At 42.5% G+C, this 26,769-nt stretch overlaps 1 protein-coding gene across 1 annotated transcript in view; it reads left to right on the plus strand.

Moving 5' to 3' along the window:
* Window positions 1-26,769, plus strand: part of dner (delta/notch-like EGF repeat containing) — a 66,248-nt gene that overhangs the window by 16,523 nt on the left and 22,956 nt on the right. Inside the window, exons 2-4 of the mRNA XM_080428574.1 lie at window positions 17,761-18,108; window positions 18,906-19,003; window positions 21,775-21,938. Of these exons, the coding sequence (XP_080284700.1) occupies window positions 17,761-18,108; window positions 18,906-19,003; window positions 21,775-21,938 (610 nt within the window). The remainder of the gene's footprint in view (window positions 1-17,760; window positions 18,109-18,905; window positions 19,004-21,774; window positions 21,939-26,769) is intronic.

Genomic DNA, 26,769 nt, shown 5'->3' on the forward strand with positions numbered 1-26,769 from the left:
TTGTGGTTAGAGTGTCCGCCCTGAGATTGGGAGATTGGGGTTCAATTCAGGCATCAGAAACAAGAATTTGACCACTGGCCTGGTGGGTCCTCTTCATACAATAGATAGATAGATACTAGATGGGTAGACAGACAGACAGACAGACAGTCAGGCAGACAGACCTTCATTGATCCCCGACTGAATGTATTCAGTCACTCCAGTCCTGGGCACTAACAAATTCATTCAGTAATGCATGCAGACAAGATAGCTTACACTGTACTGTACCTGAATAGCCTGGTAAACCATCCCGGTCACGTGAATTCACATCATCATGTGTCTTCTGCAGACCGGGCTGGCCCCAAAGCGCTGGGTGGGCGCTTCGCAGAAACCAAAAAGTAGAAGAGCCAATCATCGTCTGTCAATCACAGGGCCCTGAGCGCAGACTCTGATTGGCTCTTGCACTTTTTGGTTTCTGCAATACAACGCCCACCCAGCGCTTGGGGCCAGACCGGTCTGCAAAAGACACATGATGATGTGGATTCACGCGACCAGGATGGTTTACCAGACTAGCCTTATTAGCCTATACATGCACGTTAGCTTTGCCTGTCCCAGCATCAGAATATGAAATTGCTATAGTTTTATATCCACCTGAAGGTGGATAAATGTGCTTCATACTCTAAATAAATAATTGCATAATATTAACAACTCCAGTAAAATCGTATTCACAAACTCAGCCTCTCTCTCTCTCTCTCTCTCTCTCTCTCTCTCTCTCTCTCTAAATAGTGTTGTTGACTCTACTTGGGGTGATTCATGCAGAACTTCAACTGATAGTTATTATCAAGAATATAAGGTCCTGGACTTAATTCCATTTCTCATATGACTGATTCAGGGCCATTAGTGCTGTCTCAGTCTACACCCGGCTGCTTCATATACTGTAGTCGCCCAACGTTGCCTAATGCAAGCTCCAATGCAAATCCCTGCCAGCTGTACATCCACCCCATTCCATGCTGAAAATAGGAAACTGTCACAGGTAGAAGAGCCAAAACGTCCATGTCATTAAAACCATGTGTCAGCTGACAGCAGACTAGATTGGGCGGCTCGGTAATGAGGAGCTTCATGCTCTGTGGTTTTCTGACTGATGAGTCTAATGAGTGATAACCACAGTAATGTCTGGAGCACTGGCAGCTTCTCAATTAAAAAAAAGACTGCTCCTAGATTCACAACACACTGCTAGTCCCCGTCTGCAAGCATTACTGATACAATATCCCAGCAGTTAAAGGTTTAGATTTTTTTATTAGTAATTTCGGGTGTATAAAAATAACTAGGGTTTGTTTTGGTTCCTGATGTTTGTTTCTATACAAAAGTCATAAAAATCCTGTCTGCAGTCTCCCTGCAATTATTTTAATACTTTCTTTCAGCTTTCATTTTATAGTGTTCCAGTTTCAATGTTGACTGCTCTTTTTTTGTTTCATCACTTCCAATATCACTTGTTTATCCTGTATGAACTATCTCCTGATTGGATAAAATTGGTATCCTGACTTGTATTTTCTGTTTACAAAAGAACTCGAGAGATTACTGAACAACACTATAGCAATGATCGGAACCTAGAGCTATTTAGAGTAACACTCACTGTATTTTCAACAAAATAATTGATTTACACCATGTCATTTCTAAGACTGTCAGGTTTTCAGCTTGGCTTCAACAAATTATTCTAGAAACTACCAAGACAAATGAGTTTTACATTAAATTGAGAATGTACATGTGTATATGAAACAAAATATAATATCCTACAAAAAAAGTCACTTGCCAGCAGAAATATGCCTCTCAACTGAGTTTTATTTAGTAAACATGTGCTTGTGATGGACATTTTCCTCATTTTTGCCAAGGACAAAATGAGTGGTCAATAATGTTACCATAAATAAAATACTAATGCGTATACTAGTCTAGTAGACACGATTGTGTGTGGTTAGTCCTCATCCCTTTGAACTTTATTTTATTGTTATTAAGATAGTAAGTAGGAAAGCTGAGAGGGAACATGGAGCAATTTGTAACCCATTTTCAAAAATTGCTTTAAAAGTCAAGTGTATTATTGTTATTATTTCCTGCACTCCGCACTTTTGTCTACTTTCTACTTCACCTTCTTCACTTGCTAAATCGAAGTGATGGCTTTGAACTTTTCAAAGCATTAAAGACAATCAGAGACGGTGAGAAGAATTGTCATATTGACATCATCCACCGGTCATTACCCATAAGCTTAAAGAACTCGGGCTCAGACAGATTTTTCCAGGCCCAGTCATAAGGCACGTACAGTACAGGGGTCATCAACCCCTGGGCAAGACACAGGCTGAGTGGAAGTACCCCCCCCCCCCCTTGGAACAGTACTAGAAATCTGGGTCTTGACCCATCTGTGGGAGTCAACATCAAATGCATAAAGTGTGGAGTGCCACCCCGGCCGTAGCACCAACAGGAAACGTGGCACTGCAGGTAGAACACCTCTGAGAGCACAAACAGGACATTTGTTGTGTCCGAGTATTAATTCCAGACAACTTGATACCCTGAAAAGGCAATCTCCAGAGCTGTGGTTAACCAGGCATTCTCCTTTTTGGCAGTGGTGGGAAGTAACTAAGTACATTTACTTAGTACTGTAAGTACTCTACTTAAGTACAATTTTGAGATTGTTTACTTTACTGGTGTATTTTTTTCTTTTTTTTAAAAAACTTCATACTTCTACTCCACTACATTTCAGTACTTTTTTATTATTTTAATATCATTTGACAGCTTTAGTTAATAGTTACTTACTTCATAGAGTTAGATTAACAGCTTTGGCCTGTTGTCAGTGTGCACAAGAAATATGACACTGATCAGCCTAGTATGCAAGAGTGGACAAATCCAACCCTGATTATGTATCATGCTGAGGGTGGCAAAGAGAAGAGAATCATGGCAACTGAATTAATTGTGTCAAAGTGATTGATGACCCACCTGGACAGAACTGATTAATTTCACTAAGAAGATTAAAAAGAGATAAAGAACAACAATGTCCTATACTGTACCTGTAGTGCTTCTGGAAGCTATACTGTAAAACCTCGCTCTGATATCTCAGCTTCTGTCCCGACCAGTGTGCTGCTCTGTTGACTCCTTTAGTCCTTACCCTTTTGGTTTATTGTGTTTTTTATGCTTCATTTGGGCTTAGGAGAGTCATTTCACCTTCTCGGCTCCAGCTGAATCTTTGAGTCAACGATCCACTCATAAAACGGGTTTACTAGGATGAATCTGGCAGAGGAGAGATGCATCCTACAGTATTATGTTATAATTGGCGAACAGTCTGCAAAAATAAGTATTCAATGAAAACAGGTGAACGTTCTTTTTCTCTTTTTTTTTTTACCAATAATAAGTAACCAATTATTTGTTACCCGTTTTTCTCCCCAATTTAGTCGTTAAGCCAATTAATTCCTCCCCACACACATTTTTTCATCACTGCTGTTATATCCTACTGACTCACCTGCCAGTTGAGGAGCCACCACCGGGAGGACGTAGGGCCTTCGTCCTACTCCTCCCGCCCAACACTCCCCGCTGACAGGTGCCGCCCCCAGCCCGTAGGAATACATGCACCACCTGTCCATTGAGTTCAATGGACAGGTGGCGCCATAACTGAAGTTTTCAGTTATTAACTTTCAATGGTGTGACGTCACATTCTCTTTTAGTGGTTAAAGAGCATGCTCACTCAAATACAATAATGTCTTGGATCTCGTGAGAAATTGGAAACCCATTTTCTTAGCTTTTGTTATATAAGATGAAGACCTATGGTCAAAATATTTTAGTTTTTAATATTTTAATAATTAATTGAACTAGATGGGCCCTCACATCTAGGCCCGATCCGAGGTTGGTCCAGACAGCACTGGCCTAGTCACTCTGCACACACGTCATGCGAAGTCCGGCCCCTCTGGCCTCTCCTCTCCTCTCGGCTCCTCTCCTCTCCTCTCCTCTCCTCTCCTCTCCTCTCCTCTCCTCTCCTCTCCTCTCCTCTCCTCTCCTCTCCTCTCCTCTCCTCTCCTCTCCTCTCCTCTCTTCCCTCCCCGCTTTGCTTTGCGGCCCTAACCTCTAGTCCCAACCTCCCAACCTCGGTCATTAGGCCGCCTGTACTGTGGGTAACCATGGCCATCATGAGGCAGTCGAGTGTTGTCACAGAAGTCTTTAGGGAAGCTGTTATTGACCATGCAGGGGCTGTTAGGGTTGGCTGTCCCACAGGGTCCATGTAGCATGGATTGACGCAGAGTGACGCAGAGTGGCTCCTTCTGTGGGTCAGGTATGTCTGCTAGTACACCGCCACTCTTTGAGTTTGCCGTAATTGTGATAAAGAGGTCAAACTTCCTGTATATGGTTGCTATGGCAACCTGCCAGATCAGGCTGAGGGTCTGATAGGCAAATCAGAGAATCAATCAAGCCGAGAGTCTGATCACAGATCGAGGTGGGGTAAGATGCCTAAAACATAGCCATAGCTCTGATCAACAGTCTGTGGCAAGTTTCGGGGCAAATGGAGTGATCCTGTGCTTGCTTACCCCGCATGAACTTTCGGAGCTTTTGTCAATTATATAGTAGTAAGATAAGATATTCTTTATTGTAATTCAAGGAAGCCAGTGTTGGATGGCTTCTCTATTTCCAGCCAGGCCACGTTCCAGTTCCCCCGAGATAACAAATACATAAATACAATAAATAAGATATATGAGTGAATTCAGTCAAAAGATAGTTGGAGTACCATAATTTATTAATCACCATGGGGAAATTATTTTGTTGTCAACAAGCCTCATACCGTGAGAGATATGAGAGCGGTGGAAAAAAACAGCACCAGCAATGCATGATTTTCAATAGAAAGAGAATGTCACACCATTGAAAGTAATTCTATATAAAAATTGGCTTACGGGAGGACCGGCTGGCCGGCGGACGGGCGGACCACGTCGTCATACTCATGTCACCATAACTCAGCCATAACCATATAAGGAGTTCCCATATATGACCATAAAAGGGACAAGGACTGACAGATACAGCCATAGAGTATATGGGCATAAAGGGGACAAGGACTGATCTCCAAATATGGGCATATCCCTCGGATCGGCGGTGTGACTGTATAGGCGTGAGGGCCGCGTAGCCACCTGTCCATTGAACTCAATGGACAGGGGCGGAGAAGTCGCTCGTTCTAAATTGTACTGTCACCATTAAGATTGAAATATCCGCCTCGTCATAACATTGCTCCTGTTCATTATGTAAGCTACTACTGCACAAAAAGGAACCACTCCAAGAACAGTGAGTCTGGAGAGACTGTATGATTGTTTAATTTACCTCATCTAGTTAATTGCTGTGGTAGTGATTATATACTTAGAGTGTATTTATTCCCTGGCTGTTAATAATGGTCAAATAGCCATGGTAGTAATTCCCTAAGCTCAGTGGTGTATTGCTTTTCACTCCTGTCGATGTGATCAGTGAGCCTGGTGGAGCGGAAGCTCTCTGGTGAATACTGTGTGTGTGTGTGTGTGTGTGTGTGTGTGTGTGTGTGTGTGTGTGTGTGTGTGTGTGTGTGTGTGTGCGTGCGTGTGTGCGTGTGTGCGTGTGTGTGCGTGCGCGTGCGCGCGCGTGTGCGTGTGCGTGTGTGTGTGTGTGTGCGTCCGTCCGCGCGCGCCTTTCTGCAGGGTCATGTTCCTTATGTTTGTGTTGCTCCCACAAGAATTACACAATGCAAACAGAATCTCCTGTTTCACTCTGGACGCATTCATTCAGAACATTGTTAATAAATAAATAAATAAAAAACCCATGGAAAAATACAACGTCATTATAGATTGACTGCATCTGTTAAAGATAGACTGAGTTTTTGTTTTGTCATGATTAATGCTTATGGTATAATTGGGCTTTGACATTGGGCTTTGATACAGTTTTGAAAACTATGTTAATTTAGTTTGAGAACAATTTTCATAATGAAGAACAAACACTTCCTGTAGCACACTGGTTCTCAACGTGGGGTCCGGTGTCCCCCAGGCATCCTTGAGGTTGTTCCAGGGGGTCCCCAGCAAAATTATATTGATAGTTAGGAACCAAAATACCAAATGGACCCTTACCGGTCTGTAACTCAGAGAGTGTCATGGAAACAAATGGACCTGTAATTTGTATGCACTCTCTGAGTTAAATTAACTCCCAGAGATAATAATAATAAAACAAGGATCAAATGGGGGTCCGTGGCCTTGTAACGGACCCGCAGGGGGGTTTCCATGTTCATTAATGTGTTGTCCCTGAAACCTTTATTCTGAAGGGCTTCCTGCCCAAAGCCAGGTCTCAGAGACATTTAATTTGATGGTTTCCTGCCCAAACTTGAGCCACAGAGAATTGGCTCTGATTAGAAGGAATCACATTCACCTGTGGGGCTGACAGCATTGGGTAATAAAAGAGCCGTGTTGGTGGTTAATAGAGTTGTTTTTCCCTATGACCCACACAAAGTACCAGCTACTTTCATAACGAGGCAACAAGGAAAAAACAGACTCAGAACAGGCAGCCATGGGTATAATGAAACATCTTATTATTCAGATCAGAGAGAATAGAAGGTTTACGGTGTCACAGGTATGGAAGGCATCATCGGTCGGCGTCTCTCTGTGGTTGGACAGAGAAAGCACTGGACTTTAACAGCGTCCAGTAACATATGAAACATATGACATCATAGGATGTGACATAGATGAGTTTCCGGGCGACGGTGGACTTCTCGGATTGGATGAGAGTGAGGATTACGTCGTCGTCAGATGAGGATGATGATGGTAGATGATGAAGATGATGGTGTGACAGTTTATCTTTGGAAAAACAGCGTCCCCATGTCTGGGTCAACACGTTGACATCGGCTGACCTGTCACTGGTCAGTGGTGATTTGGTGACACTGAAGGAAGACAGCTGTAGAAGAGAACATCTAGATACAGTGTTCTCAAACAATAGATAGCCACAGAAAACCTGCAGCTTTAGTTTGACCTTGGCTTGCATAGACACAGAGAGAATAAGAGTACAGAAGCAATATTAAACATGACTGATTTAGGCCCATATAACACCATTATTAATAGGACATTTTAACCAGGTTAATGGACCCTAGACACATTATGATAATTAAGATAAGAGATTAACTCTATCAGTGGTAAAGCAGCAGATACTGCCTCACGATGGGACAAGCATGAAGGTAGAAGGAAAATGTGTTTGACATGGAAAGTCTTAAGGAACGGAAGGCTTAAGGAAGGACGGACGGCCAAACCTTGGAACAAACTGAGCAACGCACATGCCACTTAGCACCTAGCTGGAAGGGGAAAAAGGTGATCATTTTATTGTTTGTCATCTTGTACTGTCACTGTTGAGGGATATTTGTTTTATTGTTATCAGTGATCTTATTGTTGGATGTTATGGTTAATGTATTCCAATAAGGTGATTTATGTATTGTTGATCTAATAATATAATGTATGGGTTTAATGTGAAATGACATGGTGCAATTTGCTTTATGGAAGTATTGATTGATTTGTTATGTATTTTATGTTTTTCTTAGTTTCTACGTTGAGTACCGAAATAAAATTATGAAACTCATCAGTCAAGTCTCCAAACCTCTTACTGTCCAGCTGGGTCGCTACAGCCTAATGCATATCAAACTGGTGTCCTTGAGAATCACTTATCTAGCCAACTGAAGCCATTGTGTAATCCAGAGTTTCCCCTGTAATTTTCTCTGCTACATGCATTACTGTATGCGTGTGTTGCTCTGGAGTAAAGTGCCACCCTGGAAACTAACAGTACAATTTATTGGTTTTTGGTTTCTCACTTGTAACTAACTCTCACTTAACTCTCACTATAACAAACTCTTTACTTTTGCAGCGATCCTGGAGAGGGCCTAGGAGTATGCCTATGCGGTCTACATGTGTTTTGTGGATTTGGAGAAGGCAAATGACCGGGTCCCCCGGGAGATACTGTGGGAGGTGCTGTGGGAGTATGGGGTGAGGGGGGCTATGTTGCCATCCAATCCTTGTACTCCTAAAGTGAGAGTTGTGCCCGGGTCCTTGGTAGTAAGTTGGACGCGTTCTCTGTGGGGGTTGGCATCCGCCAGGGCTACGCATTTGTCACCTATCTTGTTTGTGATATGCATGGCCAGGATCTTGAAACGCAGTCATGTGGAGAGGGTCTACAGTTCAGTGAGCTGAGGATTGCATCTCTGCTTTTTGCAGATGATGTGGTTCGAATCGGATGGCACCATCGGTCTGTGACCTCCACCTCCCACTGGATCGGTTCACAGCCGAGTGTGAACCGGCTGGGATGAGGATCAGCATGTCCCAATCTGAGGCCTGGTTCTCATCAGGAAACTCCGTGTAGAGAATGAGGCCTTGCCCCAATAAGTGAAGGTGCCATCTCTGGGTCTTGTTCACAAGTGAGGGGAGGATGGAGCGAGAGATCAGCCGGAGAATCGGAGCAGCAGCAGCGGATGAAAAGTGAGGGGAGCCAAAAGGCAAAGCTCTCGATATACCGGTCAATCTTTGTTCCTAATCTAGTGTGGATCATGAACCAAAGAACAAGATCGCGGATACAAGTAGTTTTCTCAGGTGGGTGGCTGGTGTCTCCCTTAGGGATAGGTTGAGAAGTTCACCCGGGAGAGACTATAGAGCCGCTGCTCCATAGGGAGGTCCTCTGAGCACATCCGCTGGGAGGAGGCCACGGGACAGACCAAGGACAAGACGGGGGGATAATATATCCACGCTGGCTTTGGAATACCTCAGGATCCCCTAGTATGAAGTGGCTAATGTGGCCCAGGAAAGGGAAGTCTGGAACTCTTTGCTGGAACTGTTACCCCCGCAGCCCGACTCTGGATAAGTGGATGAAGATACAGGTAGATGGATGGACTTTTTCCCCATTGTTCTCTTGCATTGTATACTCTGACTTCTCTTCATTTTTAGTATTTCAGAGCAGCTCTAATTTATTGCTAGTCTTTGCACCCGTAATTTGTAGCTTAATGTAACTCCCATTGTTCTCTTGTATTGTAGTGTGACTTCGCTTAAAAAAACAGCATATGCTGTTTGAACAAATATCACACATTTCTTCTGAATTCCTTCATGTGTTACAGGTCAACCATGGTCTATCTTTATGAAATGTATGGCGTAGAGACAAGCTGTCCATAGTTCTTTACAAGAGATATTCAACTGCATGTCAATGGCTTCCAGTGTCTGGGAAAGAAAGTGAGACATAAATAAAAATGCAAGGAGAGCCTTGTGTAATCTATTATGAGCCACCTTATTATTTTGCTGGTATAATGAGAAAGAAAAGTCTGGGGTCCAATCTAGAGTAGATAGAGAATCTCATTACATGGAGAATCTCACAGCTTTTCTCATTACTCCCACTCTGAAAACCCTGCTTTCATCTCGGAGCTGGTATCCACGCTGTCGGATCCTCAGTGTTCATTTTTAACTCTGCTGAGAGTGTAACTAATGCAACCAAATGGACCCATAAGGTCTGACGATTTTACTGTGTGGTGTCTTGAAGACCAAAATCCAGTGGATTTGGAACATTGTTCCTCGCCATGTGTTGGATTAAATTAAACCCAAGGAGTGGCTATTCTGTAGCCTGGTAAACCCCCCCCCCCCCCTACCGGAAATCTAATTTGCATTTGATTTCAGGAATCAAATACAAATGAGAATTCCGGAGGGAGGGGTTTACCAGGCAAGCTATTCTGCACTTCAGCAATTTTAACAATGGCAGTCTACCCACCCAACATTGTTGTCAAGGCTACCCTAGATATATCTTATCTAGTACCTGAGATAAGATATAAAAAAAGGTGTGTGAGCTGCTATGTTCAGGCACCTTTTTTATATCTTATCTCAGGTACTAGTGTAAATATGTAGATAACTTGTTTGGTTCTTACCAGCTTGCAAAGCAGGCTGGACTCTGAAGAGACTGAGCACAAGTGAAATGTATTCGACATGTTTTCGATCATTGGCTGTCCTTTAATGCCTTGTTTTTTGTTCTCTTGTTTGATCTCCTTTCCAACTTGCCCCCCCCCTTCTTCCTTCCCCTCTTCTTTCTATGGAAATAACGTTACGATGGGAACTATGTACGAAAACGAATTTCACCCACTTTTTTACTTCTGTAAACCTGTGATGTGACAATAAACCTCATTCTGATTCTGATTCTGATTCTGATTCTACCCTCGATCATTGAACTACAAACTGCAACTATATTATGGAGAAATGAATGGCTGGCAGCTGCTGGTAGACTTTGTGATTGTGTTGAGAGGTCAGACACAGACATGCATACTAGCCATTTCTCGGTTAAGGTGGTACTGGTAAACGCAAGGTCAGTAAAGGAAAAAATATCTTTATTGAGCTCATTCATCGTACAACATGGACTCGATCTGTTTTGCATCACGGAAACGTGGGAGAGAGAACAATCTTCTATGATCGAACTCTGTCCATCTAGATGCAAATTCCTCACTACACCGCAACGTGGTAAAACTGGGGGAGGGTTAGCCTGTCTGTATAAGGACAATTATGCCTGTTCTATGCTGCAATATCTGACGTCCTCCAGCTTTGAAGTTCAGCTGATGAGAGTGGACGTGACAGACCCTCTCTTGGTCACTTTACTCTATCGTCCGACAGGAGAGTAGGCAGTTTAGGGAGTCAGGGAATTTTACTTCACAGTTCTCTAATTGTGATTGAATCATTCGGCCTGGTACAGCATGTCTCTGGCCCCACCCATAAAGCCGGTCACACTCTAGATCTGGTCCTTTCATGTATAACAGCATAAAAGCACAGGCGAGGCATTAACATCAGACCCAGAGAAACTTACCATCAAGGTCAATTCCACCTGCAGCTTAATTTTAGACTCCATAGCTCCCCTTACCCGGAGGAACCCTAAACCTAAGGCTACTCCCTGGCTCAACGAGAACATCGAAGCACAGAGAAGGGCTTGGAGGCAAGCTGAACGAAGGTGGAAAAAGGACAGACTTCAGGTCTCACTTCAGATCCTGAGGAGGGAGCAAAAGACCTATCACAAACTGGTCAAAGCCGAAAGAGTGAAGTACTTCGCCAATATCATTGCTAAGAACTCTCGCAAACCCTCTTTTTAGGATCATAAACTCTGTTGTTCGTCTCCCTCCCCCTGTAGTTCAGGATATATCCCCTGGGAAATGTGAGGAGATTCTAGCCTATTTTTCGGACAAAGTCACCTCAATCAGACAAAATATCCCACATTCCACCCGGGACTTAGCCATCTCCCTGGGATGTCCATCCTCCTTATCCACCTCTGAGCCCATCACTCTCTCCGCTCTCTCTGAAAGGGCGTCTTCATTGAGGCCTGCCTCATCTCCTATGGAAGTCGTCCCTGCTTCCCTCCTTATAAGGAGATTTTTGACACTGTTCGGCCAAGCATCCTAGCCATTATCAACAGTTCCCTGGCTTTCCATCTTAACCTTCTTAAACAAGCAGTAGTCCAGGCCATTTTAAAGCAGCCAAATCTAGACCCCACCATCCTCAGTAGTTATCGACCCATTTCCAAACTCCCTCTCCTGACCAAGTTGCTGGAAAAGACGGTTTTCAGTCAGCTGCATTTTGATCTTGATCAAAACGAGATCTTGGAAAAGTTCCAATCTGGTTTTGGGGCTGTGACCACAGTACGGAATCGGCCCTTCTGAAAGTAACTACGACTTACTCTGCATTGCAGACACTGGGAAAATGTGCCACACTTGTTCTCCTTGACCTCAGTGCGGCGTTCGACACAATAGATCACACCACCCTTATTAACCCATTAAGACCTGAAGCCAATTCTACATGTCTCCTAAATCCCAACAGTATTCGGAAAAACGTATGTTTCTATATCAGTGGCGCTCAATCTTTTTCATGTCAAGGACCCCAAAATGATATGTATTTGGCCGCGGACCCCCATCTCAAAATATTTAGTTCCAGGGACCCCCAGAAGCAAAGATTTGAGTTACAAATGTTCGCTTTAAAAATATATATATTCAAAGATTTGCACACATTTTCTCGATTTTTCAAAAATAGCAGATCTACAAGCTCGTAGCGCGGCACTCGGTGCAATACAGCAATATAACATTTGATCTGGAACCTGATCCATGTCCCTTACGCAGACCTTTTAACCACATGAACCCTAGTGGCATTGAATGGCATTGAATGAGACAACACTGTGATAAATGCTGAAGTAAAGGTGGGGTTTGGGGGGGGGGGGGGGGTGTCGAACTAACATGCATACAGTATAACACACGCAATGCTGCAGCTTGTGCGGAAATTAATTGCTCGTCGTTGCCTAGCTACTGTAGCTATGGCAACACAGATATCTTGCTCATTACGGAAGGACTGCAAAACAATGTATAGCAATGTGCTCATATATAACCTCTCACATTGTCACATACTGCAATAGCTAATATCATACTGTAGGTTTGTTTGTGCTCATGTGTGTGTAGTGTACTCTATATGTGTCTGGCTTTATTTACCAATGTCTAATATTCTGGAAATGTACTGTATGTAAAATACTTTTTGCTGAATGTGACATGGCTTTCAAATATAATATTAGTAGCACTTTCATGGGTTATTTTTGTACAAAGTTGTGTGTGAATGTGTTTGGCTGGTTGTGTGTGTGTGTGTGTGTGTGTGTGTGTGTGTGTGTGTGTGTGTGTGTGTGTGTGTGTGTGTGTGTGTGTGTGTGTGTGTGTGTGTGTGTGTGTGTGTGTGTGTGTGTGTGTGTGTGTGTGTGTGTGTGTGTGTGTGTGTGCGCGCGCGGTGTTGTACATGACTTTCACTCTGCTACATTTCAAATAGAAATATTGTACTTTTGAATCCACTAGCTACATTTCTAGGAAGGGACTCTTGGGACCCAAACATACAAAGATACATTATGAATGATGAACCACTGTTTGAAGCCCTATTTCAAATATACTAAAAATCTACAATCTACAAGATCACACCTTGTCATGGTGCAACACACTGTGAACTTGGAGATCTGTTATTTTCACTATATTGATTTATGCACATTTCATTTTACACAGATGAAACGTCAAGTCTCTGTAGACATTGCTTTTCATTCAATTTGAATAACGGCATTTAGTGTACTTAATACAACAGCTCCAAATAAGCAGTTCAATGTTAAAGGAGTAGTTCACCCAAACAATTACTTATTTTCTATCAATTACACACCCCAGGTAATTTTTTTGGGTGAACTACTGATGATTGAACGGCTATAGTACGGCTATAGTTTGAGATGTGGGTGACCTGTGTGGTCCCAACTGATGCCCATTGGACCTGTTCCTTATGCACTGAGTGAAGAACATCCTTGTGGCTGGGGCATTGCTGTCTGTGTCCGTCGGTATAGTTTTGAGTTGCTACAGTGTACCTCGAGCCATTGGGATTGACAAAAAAAATCAATGAAAATGTCCTATCCCTGGAACAAAACCTTAGCGAATGGTTCATCCCATGGTGAAAATATGTTTAAAATAAACATGATAGAATTTTAGTTTGGGATTGAAGTTCATTTTATGCTGTAACAATGTAAATGTCGTATGACGCCAAAAATAGCAGCCCTACAAGCTCACAAAGCGTCGTATCCACGATATGTTGGTTGGCTATGTTAGGCGTGTGACAATGTTGTACCACAAAGTACTGTATAAACCGGGATTAACTCTACATACATTCATTATTGATTTGTTGCTAGTAGAGAATGAGATATTATATAGCAGGCATATGTTTAGTATGCACCAGTCATTCAACATTTCCATTTGCTGAGTTACATACTACATAATTCATGCTGTTATAAATGAATAAACCTACAGATTAAGTTGCTACTCATTATGATGACACACATGCTCATCTGTTTCATCTTTGCCTCTCCAAATGTATTTCTGTAAAACCAGTCTATCTCTCTCTTAATCTCTCACTCCTCTCTTTCCCTTATATCTCCCTCTTACTCCCCCCCTCTCAAATGCTTTACTCATTCAGTCCCTGCCAGCTTCAAATGATGAAACCAATAGCTTAATTTCCTCAAACTTGACAGTATTGATCCTCTCTGCATTAGGACAGTTGTTCCAAATTAGCAGATAGATGACTGAAACTTGTGAGGCAGTTAATTTAGCCTTTGATTGATTGACTGAATACTTTATTTAGAAAGACATGGTAACAGTACATGGGAGTACAAATCACAATACAAGGTCCTCTAAACTGGATCGCTCATAAAAGCACTTGACTTATTTAGCCTCAGACCTCTTTGTTCTGTTTGCGCATGGGAATATACTTAAAGGATCTAATGTGGGTTATTACCTGCTTGGAAACAATTCTTCACATTCACATGCATTTTGTAGATATTGTAATAAAACAAGAAAGATTCACATGTTAATTAGTAAGTAAGTAAAGTAAGTAGCCTTGGGAACCAATGGTTCCAGAGCCATGTGGCCCATGGGGCAGGAGCCCACTGTATCTCCTGTTTCTGTAGCATGAGGCGGCTTGATGTACAAATACAGCCCCTGTACATGACTAATATGTCGCAGGGACTGGGACTTACCCCCAATGGAACCTTTACTAATATTGTGTACACCAGCTAAAGTTACCTTGTGGTTAGAGTGTCTGCCCTGAGATCGAAAGGGCCGGGTTCACTTCCCCAGGCGGGTCATACCAAAGAAGACTATAAAAATGGGACTGCCATCACGTTGATTAGTTGAACAACTTATTTATGATAGTAAATGTAATGGACTGGTAAATGGACTGCATTTATATAACGCCTTTCTCCAAAGCACTTCGCAATATTTTTCATATTCACCCATTTTTCTACCCTCCCTAGGTGAACAGATAGCGGACAGTCTTCCCAATGAGCACAAATGGTTTGTTTGCAGTTTAGGCTGTTTATTGCCGATGGAGAAGTTGTAAAACTGCCATACAGAAAATACAGAAACATATGCATTCTGTAACAAATTGTAATACAATACAAAACATAAATACAACAATGCAATAGACATGAAAAAACACATAGGCCTACAATCAAAATGCTTCCACTAAACATACTGTAACACACTTAAATGACATGCAGCTGTAGAAAGCAGTGAGGTTGATAAGCTTAATTGGCTTCAGCCTGTTTCAAACATAAAACATCAAATTTAGCTTTCAATAGCATTTGGATAAACATCACAAAATAGACTAACAGTAAGATTACAGGAAAAATAAAACTACAAGAAAATTAACAGCATGTGCTTGTCATGTTTCCCAAGGCTTATCCAAAGAACAGGTGCAGTTCTCTCCTCTGCTGTCTTACTGCAGTGGTTCTCAACCTTTTCAGGTGGTGACCCCCCAAAATAGTCATATTTGAACTGCGGACCCCCCAGATAAATATTGTGAAAATAGCAGATCTACAAGCTCACAACGCCTCGCGTTGCGAGATGCTGTGAGCTTGTAGATCGGCTATTTTCAAATGTTTTTTATATGTTTCTTATATTATTTGACAATTTGGACAATGTTTGTCAAGTTTTTATAGTTGATTACTTTTGATGCTGTAATTGTAATGTTTTTTTTAGGTCTTAAAAGTCTTAAATTGTCACTTCGCTGTCATCTGGGGACCCCCCACAATCATGTGGGGACCCCCTGGGGGTCCCGACCCACATGTTGAGAACCACTGTCTTACCGAACACAGACTGATCCAGTGGCGCGGGAAGGGGGGGGCTATGGGGGCTGCAGCCCCCCTGGTGATGGGAGCAGCCCCCCTGGTGATGGGAAGAAAAAAAAAATAAGAAAAAAAAAGTTTTATTTTATTTTATTTTTTATAATATATATATATTTTATGGATCATAGCAGTCTGTTACGGTCATGGATGAACTTCAACCTGGTGTTTACACTGTCTTTCTGCCTTTTTGTGTGGGGAAAAACACAGAAAACCCCCAAAAAATTGCAAAAAAAATCGCGCACCCGCGCGAGTCCCCCCCGACGCACAGCCCCCCTAGGTAATAAGGACTTCCCGCGCGCCTGGACTGATCACGCTTCAAAGATCAGAAAACATCACATGGTGCAAAACGAAACCACCACTAGGTGGCCATAATGCACACTAACAGTGGGCAGTACACCCATTCACACACCAGAGGAAGAGGAAACCATGCAAGGCACTAACATGCTCATCACGAGCATTCATTGATTCAGTGTCTTGCTCAAGGACACTTTGACATGCAGCCAGGTGGAGCAGGGGATCAAACCGTGGCGTGAACCTTCCAATTCCAAGACTGCCACTATAGGCCTACCTCCTGAAGCACTGCCGCCCCTGAAATTGTCTTTTTCTGTCTATTTAAAAATCCAAAGTAGTGTTTGGATGTGTTCCAGAATTTTTTATTTCCCTATACCTACAATTTTCTATGCTGGTACCTATTACTATTGGTAATAATTTTTTTACTGTTGACTATACAGCATATAATCTAACAGTAAAGCTGATGAGGCAAATCAGTTTGTGTAGGCATTTCTGTAGTGGCGAAGCAATTTTGAGCTGGTATTGTGGGGTATCAGAGATAGTACAACTCTTCTTCTAATCTTCAAGAGTATTCTTACTGGATAGTTTGCAGTGTAGTGGCGCTGAAATGAATAAAAGAGAGACCTAAGGAAGGTCAACAGCCAGATTCTGATAACATATCTGAGTCAAATGAACCATAACACTGTGCACTCTAGCTGGAAGTTTGATAACTCCAGTGTCGCTTGGAGACGGTTCAACACTGTGATAAGAGCACAGCAGAGACTGCTAGCTGCTATTCTGCAGTGCATCTTATGGAAGCCCCATGCACACCATGCATGCCATGTGTACACGCACAAATACGCACTCAAATACACACATGCACACAATAACAACACAAGCATAATTACCATTCTTCTGTTGATAATGCTGCCTTTTTCTTGTCTGGTGGCTTCGTTAAATAGCTGTGCTTTAAGGCAAAGCCAGGCAGCTGGAACTGCAGATCTACTGCTGCCAGCTGCTGACGTTTTGGTTTAATTGTTTCGTGGAAGAAGGAGGGAAATTTTATGTTGGAAGCAAAGCAAAATGTAGCAAAGTCTGAAAGCTTTGTCCTCTTTCACCTTCAACGACCATGCCCAATATGTTTTCCTCCAAATACATTAAATTATTGATGCCGACAACCAGCATGGAGCAGGCTGTCAGGACACATTTTTGTCATATAGCTACAGTACGTGACACGCCAGACCTGACTTGGGAATGGAATGTCCGTGCGGTGTGTGTGTGCATGAGAGAGAGTCATTGCACATAATATTAGTGTGTGTGTGTGTGTGTGTGTGTGTGTGTGTGTGTGTGTGTGTGTGTGTTATGTAGGCTACAGTACAATATGAAGAGGCATGTGGTTTTAATACCCTAAGAGGACCAACCAGTCTGAAGACCAACCATTACAGGTCAGCAGTGATAAGACTACAGCAATGTCTGGGCATATCAGAGAATTGGTATTACAGTATGACTAAATTGAAAAGGGGAAACACTGGCAAAGTTTGTACCACTGTCCTGTTCTTTACAATGTTCTAATGTCCATTACCTGAGACGTGTTCATAATATAACAAGAAGCTTCAGCTCTTCATTCTCCTGGCTCTGGCAAAGTAAACTGGGAGATTTCACGGGAAGGGAGGTGAAATGTAGATGATAATAATGCCCCAGAAAAAAAATCACACCACTTCGAGGATGTCATTGTTCTGTATAACAGAGCTGTTTTGTATCCCCTTTATTTATCTATTCTATTCTTTTCTATTCTTCTTCTTCTCTTTTTTTTAGTTCTTCACAGACCCCTGTGCCAGCAGCCCTTGTCTCCATGGAAACTGTAGCCTCCGTGATTTAGGGGGGGAGGAAGGGGAGGCAGCTTATACCTGCGAATGTGTCGAGGGCTATGAAGGGGAGCGGTGCGACCAGATCCTATTGGACACTCCCGTGGCCAACTGGGACCCCGCTACGCCTCCTGCTCCGGAACTGGCTACTCCTGCCGCGTCCATCACCACAGCCGCCACTCAAACACAGCAGCCAACCACTGTCCCATCCACCACCTCTCAGGCACCTCCCACCCTGCAGCCATGGCAACCCAAGCTTGGACAGAGGTTGTTAGTGGTGCCCTGGGAGGCAGAGAGGGTGAGAGAACTGTGACACACACTAATGCATGCTTTGAGACACTCATTTTAGGGTATTTAGGGGTGTGACCGAGTCCGCCATTGCCTTGTCGGTGCAAACAACACAGGTATCAACATTGGGATTGCTAGACGGAACATACAGTGTTAATTTTATGTTATTTTCTGTCCTAGCACAAGGTTATGGTTAAAGTATTATAGTGCAACCTGTAAGATGAAGACAGAATGTCCAAATCTTTGTTTTCCAAGCTCCAGAGCCACAAAAAGAAATCAAATCCATGCAAGAAGCACCTTTTTTTGCGCCAACCACCAACATACTCACTTGACATCAATTCGCTTCCCCTATTCACTCCTACTAGGGTGTAATGTCATTGTAGCTAAAGAAATACTGTAGTACTATGGTATCGCTTGCCAAAAATAACTGCTCTTCAAGCTAACGTAGCATTGTTAGCTTGAAGATCAGTTCTTTCCGGCAAGTGACACTGTCATGCAGTGGAGCACAGACTTCAGGTCAGATTCAGGTGACTTAAAGTTTTCCTGTTGAAATTCCACTTTTTAGATGTCCAAGTTAACCGCAATTTCCGCACATAATAAGATGTTGTACAAAATAAAAGCTTTTCGCTTGAAAATGTCATTTTTGCCAATGGACACGTCGTGCACCAAAGTATAAATTAACCTTTAGGTATCACTGTGTCACATGAGCTGTTTTACAGAAATACTGTACCTCTCTCTCTCTCTGTGTGTGTTGTGTTGTGTTGTGTTGTGTTGTGTTGTGTTGTGTTGTGTTGTGTTGTGTTGTAGGTCACTGAGGGACTGCACTGTGTGAGTCCTGAGCTATGTGAGCTGACATCAGGAACTCTGACCCTGTCACTGGATGTACCTGAAGAAACCACTGTCAAGTAAGATTATTTTTAACCACTTTCAAGCTGGCAATCATACAGTATTTTGGGCATGTCATTATAAGCAGCATTTTTAGAGAACTTTCCGAAACCGTCAAGAATGTTAAAAATTGCATTTAAAAAAAGTATTAAAAATAGCAGATCTACAAGCTCACAATGTAGAATAGAAAATAATAGTTCGCACGCCTTGGGGTGTTCTTTGTCACTGTATATACGTGCAATTCATCCCCTGCAGTTAGCCATCCTATACGTTGCTTATTTCTAACCTATAATGCTTATTTCTAACCTATAATAATTTCAGATAGGCCTACATATTTAGTGTGCTAATTAAGTTTAAAATGAGTAATACACCGTCTGGACTTCATCTTGAATTAAATTCAAAACGGAGTAGCTCTGTAATTAAAATCAGGTGTGTTTGGAGGAACGTGAGCTATGGGAATCAAACAGGAGAATGAAATCAAGATTCATTTATATTGTATAAGAGTCTATCTATGTCATCATGCTGTACGTTTGCATTCACAGGAAGTAATTAAGATTGGCCTTTTAGGGACTTTTGATATAAAAATATGTTTTGCCATCTATAGGTAAGTCCATATTTTGACCACGGATATGCTCTAAAAGTGTGATCATTGTATTTTTCCATTTCACCACATCTTTAAAATACAGTACAGCATTTGTGTTTTTAACCTTTATTTACTCAGTCAGGGGGGAGTTTTGCTCACACCCCTTTTCAGCGACATCCCTTGGGGTAACTACAGGACATTGAATTATGCAAAGGTAATGCCTTTATTGGTAAAGGTGAAATGTGGATGTCCTTAATGGTGTCCCTCATTAAAGAGGAGTGTCACGACTCCATAGCTGTATGTGTATCAACTGAAGTTGATTAGCTGAAGTGTGTGTGTTAGCTGAATTGTGTGTGTGTGATTAGCTGAAGTGTGTGTACACACAATTGTATTTCTTTTTCATCATATTTTTGTATTTTCAGAATAGCCTAGGATAGGAGGAGAATGGTGACTTATAGATCTTTCATTTTTGAGCGGTGTAACCGCTCCTATAAGTGGGTTTAGTTGAGCGGTGTAACCGCTCCTATAAGTGGGTTTAGGACCCATCCGTGGTGAAAGTTTTTCTTTCCGTCACGAAAATTTGTCTTTCGCTGTGACGCCATGCTGTGGAAAACACGCCCATAGGCTAAGCTCTGCAGGACGTGCTGTGATTGGCTAGCGAGACACATGATGAAATTAACTTCAAACTTCGCAGACGTGCTGTGATTGGCTACCGAGATGCATGATGAAATTAATAACTCATAAATAGCACCGCTCACTTCACACTGGGTGTGATTTTTATTAACTCTATATATTCTATGTGCAGGTCTATATGAATGTATGTACTGTACTGTATGTGTCTTGTTCAAAATCAGGTTGTATTATGAGTTGCTGGCTGGGTATACACTGGAATGATTATGTTTCTTGTTTTTATTTTAATTGATGTGTCTGATAATCCCATGTGGGATGGGTCAAGAAATTGTCCGAACACGGAAATAAAATATTCATTCATTCATTCATTCATTCATTCATACATCCATTCATTCATTCACACAAGCCACCACACAAATATGGAGTGGTGAACAAAAAGTGACATCAATTGGGTGATGTTAATGGTAAAACTGTAAACCCTTGGAGCTTAAAGAGGGTAAAAGGACAGGTACGAAAGAGAGAGAGAGGGAGGGAGGGAGGGAGGGAGGGGGGAAATGGAGAGTGAGGAGAGAGATGGGCGGGGGTGAGATAGTGAGTAGCTGACACGCTGTACTGCTTTCTGTCTCTTGGGTCTATCTATGTGTCTGTCTCTCTCTGCCCCCCCCCCCCCCCCTCGCTCTTATGCGCCAGTAGTTGGCCCATGCAGTGCCAGACTGAAGTAAAACATAAGCCTTGACCACAGGGGCCGCTGTGTTCTTCAGGGTCATAGTGTATCTGCAGGTAGCAGTACTACTGTAACCCCACTGAGACAGACTCAGCCATTAATCAACACAACTGCCCATAGTTAAAGCCAAGCGGATTCTGAATACTTTGAAAATAATTAGTAGAATATGGCTTTATTGTGTTGTAACCAATTGACTGAGGTTAGGGAGAAATGGATTGTGTGTAGTACTTAGTAGTTAGTCATCACAACCCCCAACCTAAAAAGGTCACCAGTTAACTATATGTAGCCCCCACAGTCAAATTAGCCAGAAGCGGCAACAGACCTGCCAATCGGGCTCAGCCCTATTGGCATGACTGGTAACACGTCGGACTGGCGAGTGGGAGCCTCGGGTTCAATCCCAGCTCACTGCGTTCCACTACATATACACAACAGCAATCGTGTTTGGCAGCAATTTAGATGTGCTGATTGGTCCGTTGTTTTACAGTATAACCCTTGGGAAGATATGGCTTTCAGCATGTGCTGATTGGTCAGCTACAGTACCATATAAACAATAGGCAGCTGAAATCTGCTCATCATCTTTCTGTTCCTTATATGATTAAACTCACCCATGTTAAATAAATGCAGTGTGCGTGATAAATATGCATGTACCTACCTACATGTACACCTATAAACACACATATTTTGCAGGATGATTACACACTGCTGGTAGTATGCCCATGTAAACACAGCATAAATACACACCCATACAATGCATTCCTAAGCCATTAAAACAAAATAAATAAAATAAGCACTTGGTAATTAATCTCTCTCTGTGTCTTATCGATCAATCAGTTTTTCTCTATCTCTCCCTCCAGGATCGTGGTGAATGCCAGTGGAGCTCCAGTATTGTGGCGTGTGGGAGAGGAGGGATTCCTGCGTTCCTCCGTGGTGGAGGCCACCATGATGGGCTTTCAGCAGGCCTCGGATGGACTGGTAGTGCCAGACCACTCCTTGCCCCTTGGACAAAATTACTTCCTCAGTAAGGCATCTCCTACTTAACCTATGACAGAATGCATCCGTCAAATGTTTTACATTGAAGTTGGATTGTTACACCAAAAAGACAAAAAGTTAGAAATCTAAGCAGACATTTAACTCATTCACTGCCACAATTATTGCTGGCCGCGTTTGCCCACTGCCAGAGATTTTTCATCGAAAAAAAAAAGTACTCAGGAGCCGAGATACAGAATTTTTAAGTTTTAAGTTAACAAGGCAGTGGATGGGAGTCTAGATCTTTAAACAATCATATCTCCTTGGTCTTTGGGTCAAATTTGAAACAAAAACTAAAAAAAAAAAAAAAAAAAAAAAAATATTTTTTTTCAAAAAAAAAAAATTACGTTTTTTACGTCAGTGGCAGGATTGGTAAACGGGAGAAATTACGTTTTTTACGTCAGTGGCAGTGAATGAGTGTTAACAGCCTTTTTTTTTTCACAATCTGTTAATTGAAGTTTTCAATTTTCAAAACTGGATTTCCAAAGCCATTTTTCCCTGGAGATTAAACCAAGGCAAAATGATGTTGACATTTTCCAGATACAATAATAGTCCTGAAATGTTATTACTGTGGGCAGACTAGCACAATATTTTCATATCCAAATACTAATGTCATAAAGTCAATAATAAAAAAAGAAAGAGAGAGAGAGAGAGAGAGAGAGAGAGAGAGAGAGAGAGAGTTATGTAAGGGATAATTGTCGCCGCGCCGGTAGTTGTTGAGAAATAACACCTGACAGATTAAACACGAGGGGAAGCCGAGGTTTTAAATCATCTCGAAGGGGGTTATTTCTAAACAACTACCGGCGAGGCGACAATTATCCCGCTTATTACACGGCCAGTTAATAGATTAATTAATAAATTGACCCAAAAGTAACAACAAAACGAAGTATTTGCTTGCTTACGGTAATGAAAGTATTCCATAAGTGTTGCGCTGGCCATCCGCCCAGCGCAACACAGTCGCCTCGGAAAACAAGGACGTGTTGATCAAATAGAATACATTTTCGGTTACTGCATCGTCTATTTCTCGCTTCAAATGTTTTCAAAAACATTCTTGAGAGCAACGTTTAGTTGTAAATGACATTGGCCGCGTTTCCCAAAGAGATTCGTAGAGATGCTGCGTAGAGATGCTGCGCAGGTCCTACGACGGGTCTTACGTGCGTCCACACAGGCTGCGCAGTACCTTAGCAGGCATGTAAGATTTCAGGTCATGCGTAGCCTACGCAGCTTGCGTAAGAGCCTCCTACACAGCTGGGACTGGGCGAAACCTACGCTCTACCCTCATTAGAAGCAGCTGGTTGTGCCCTACGTGCTATCTAAACTGGCTTCAGGAAACACCATCGTCGTAGGTTTCCAAGTCCACGGCGTTACGTGTCTGCTAAAACTACATTCGGGAAACAGCATGCACGTATCCTACTCCTCCTACTCCTGGGAGTGGTTGTAGCCCTGAGTGCTGTCCTACGCAGCAGTTTGTTAAGAGCTCGTAACACCCATCGTAGCGAAATAGATCTATGAAAAGACCGACCGACCGACCACACACACACACACACACACACACACACACACACACACACACACACACACACACACACACACACACACACACACACACACACAAATATAATTTATATATATATAAAAATTACGGCCGGGCCGGTGCGTAGCGTGCGATGCCTACCCAAAAAAACAGACATACAAGCTGTCAACGCACTGCGACATGCCGTGTCGATAGCTTGCAGATCTGCGGCTGCGCTGCTTCGTCCTCTATGTATGAACCCGAAGTTTACAAATTGTACTCTCACGGATGATCCGATCATCTGATAAAAATATTAAGCATATGCCAAGTTAACTAAAGGTATATAAATGATGCTGAGCTAAACATGTTTCCTTAATTTTGAAGTTTTATAGTTAAACGTTATGATGAAAGTCCCCAGTTCCTCTCACAAAGTGACAGCTGTTGCGCTCGCCATGTTTATGAATGGTTCAAAAATCTTTTGAAAATAGCAGATCTACAAGCTCACAACGCCTCACAAGCTTTTAATACATATTAAATTTGGGAAATGGGACATTCTGCATACCTTTACTTTTGGTATTTTAAGTATATTTAATTTACTTGCATAATGGGGACACTTTAGTGTTTTATTTACCTTGCAGATGTCACCTCACCGCTGTAATTTAATTCATAAATATATTATTCAAAAGTTGTATTTGGAGTGGACTGCTTCAGGACATCTGACAGTTGGCTCTGGTATTTTTATGATCCATTTCACTGTATATATTCGCAAAGGGTGTTTAAACTGCTGTGTAGCGTAGGACAGCACTACGTAGTTTACGTAGGCTTTACGTAGGCTTCGTCCAGGAGGTCTTTACCTGTGTGCTGTCTCCCGAATTTAGTTTTAGCACACACGTAACGCCGTGCACTCGAGAACCTACGACGATGGTGTCTCCCGAAGCCAGTTTAGATGGCACGTAGGGCACAACCAGCTGCTACTAATGAAGCTGCGTGGAGGCTCGCCTCTTACGCAGCTTCTAGGCTACGCACGAGCTGAAATTCGTTTGGGAAACTCGGCCAATTTGTGTTTGTTTACATGGCTATCATGTTGGATACAGCATAAAATCACAATCAAGCATTCAACCAAGACGTGTAATAAATTCATATATTCAATCTCTATCTGAATATTGAGCTTGCATACACACACTATAACTCACTCACACACAAAGCATGCTCATACAAAATGTGTTGAGACGTTAAGTTGCAGCAGGTGTCTGTGGTGGATAACGGGGGGGCAGTGTGACCTCTGGGGGGTGTGTGCTCTACATATCTAATGCTGTTTTCAGTGTGCTGTCAAGGGCCTGTCTGGACGCTGACCTTGGCATGTCTACCCACAATGCAGTACGACATCAGGTCTGCCTGGGGGGGAGGGAGGCCATGGGGGCATTAAATCAATGAGGGAGACACAGAAGGACGTACACGGTGTAAAACAGGGGTTCCCAAACTTTTTCAGCTGAGACCCAAAAGATTTTTTTTTTGTAACCACGAGACTTACCAAACTTACTGGATGAATTTAGAGCTCAAGCCATATTTGAAAAATAGGGAAAAAAGCTGATCTACAAGCTCACAGATCTGCTTTTTACGTTTTTAATGGATTTTTGTATATTTTCTTGATGATGTTTTATTTTTGTAATTTCTGATTTTAAAATATAAATAATATTGTGTGAAGAAATACCTCTTGTACACACTGCAAAAATACAGAACAAAGTAGCCTACGCCGTTTAAAAATGGACATTGCCAGAGTTAAATTAACATTTATTAGGATTTTACAGCGTAGACTCTCTTTGTAAGGCCCCTAAGGGTCCATTTAACTCGTGTAAAATGTAAAAATGGACACAAATGGACCCATAATAGGATATTACTGCGTAGATATTGAATGAAAGACAAGCAGGAATAGAAAAAGAGAGGAAGCGTGCTGTTTTAACTCGAGAATGAAATGAAATCACAGGATTTCACCGCGTGAGACGGAGGAAGAGGGGAAGAGGAGAAATGAAGGGCGAGTAACAGCCATAACATCAATAGGTGAAGATGGATGAAGAGGATTCTGTCATGCATGAACAGTATGTGTGCGCACACACTGTTCATGCATGAATTAATTCCTGATACCAATACCTCCGTTTGATCTGTGCTGCACACTTAAGATGTGTGTCATGAGCTATTTGTATGCATGCATGCGTGTGTGTGTGTGTGTGTGTGTGTGTGTGTGTGTGTGTGTGTGTGTGTGTGTGTGTGTGCGTGTGCGCGTGCGCGTGTGCGTGTGCGTGAGCGTGCGTGTGTTGAGTTTATTGAGTTTATTCCCCTCATTAGCTGATGCAGTTTAGCTAGCTAGAGCAAATCAATTGTAAAGAAAGGAGGAACAGTGAATTTGTTGGTTAAGAAGTCAGTTTGAGTTGCCAATGCCTACATATGTGTGCGACTTCACTTTTTTTTTGCACATGCGTGTGTGTGTGTGTGTGTGTGTGTGTGTGTGTGTGTGTGTGTGTGTGTGTGTGTGTGTGTGTGTGTGTGTGTGTGTGTGCGCGTGTGCGTGCGTGTGTGCGTGCGTGTGTGTGTGCATCACTAAGCAGGAAGGAGCAATGACTGGGCATTTGTGGATTGTGACGTCATTGGGTAGAGGGTATCATTTAGTCTGGCCTCAGGGAGGGACACGCTGGCTTGTAGCCTTTTCATTGGCTGAGGACCTTGCAGTGTCGATGGCTCAACCTTGCTGCATTTCCAGCTCATTGGCTCAGATCAGGCCCTTAATAATGGCAGTTTATCATTCACTGAGGCTATTTTTAACCAAGGACTGTGAGCTGTCTGATCTGATTCAAGATATAACAAGAGGCGGGCATGTGCACGTGTTCTCACATGCGCTCAACTGCAAACACACACGCATGCATGCGCGCATGCAAGCGTGCATGCACGCACACACAACACACACACTACATACATTTACACAGTTGAAATCACACTTAACTTTGTAACCGAGACAAGGCGGAGAAGCAGGTCACGGGGAATATTTGCTGTTATCACTTCTCTTGACTCTTCCTCACACATTTCAGTCAGATGGGAATACATCTCTCTAGTTTACACTGACAGCCTGGGGTACTGTGTAATGATTGAATAATTGATCCGTGGAAGAGGAAGTACACTACACAAGCTGCAAGACAATTGCAGTCATGAGCCTCTTATACTGTATAACAAGGAATAGCTCACTATAAAGCTCAATTCTTAAGTCCCATTAACGGTGGGGCTCTAAGGATGGTGATGTCATTCTGTCCATCTGTCATTC

Source organism: Gymnoscopelus braueri, assembly GCF_963280865.1.
Source record: "Gymnoscopelus braueri genome assembly, chromosome: 5".
Taxonomy (NCBI): Eukaryota; Metazoa; Chordata; class Actinopteri; order Myctophiformes; family Myctophidae; genus Gymnoscopelus; species Gymnoscopelus braueri.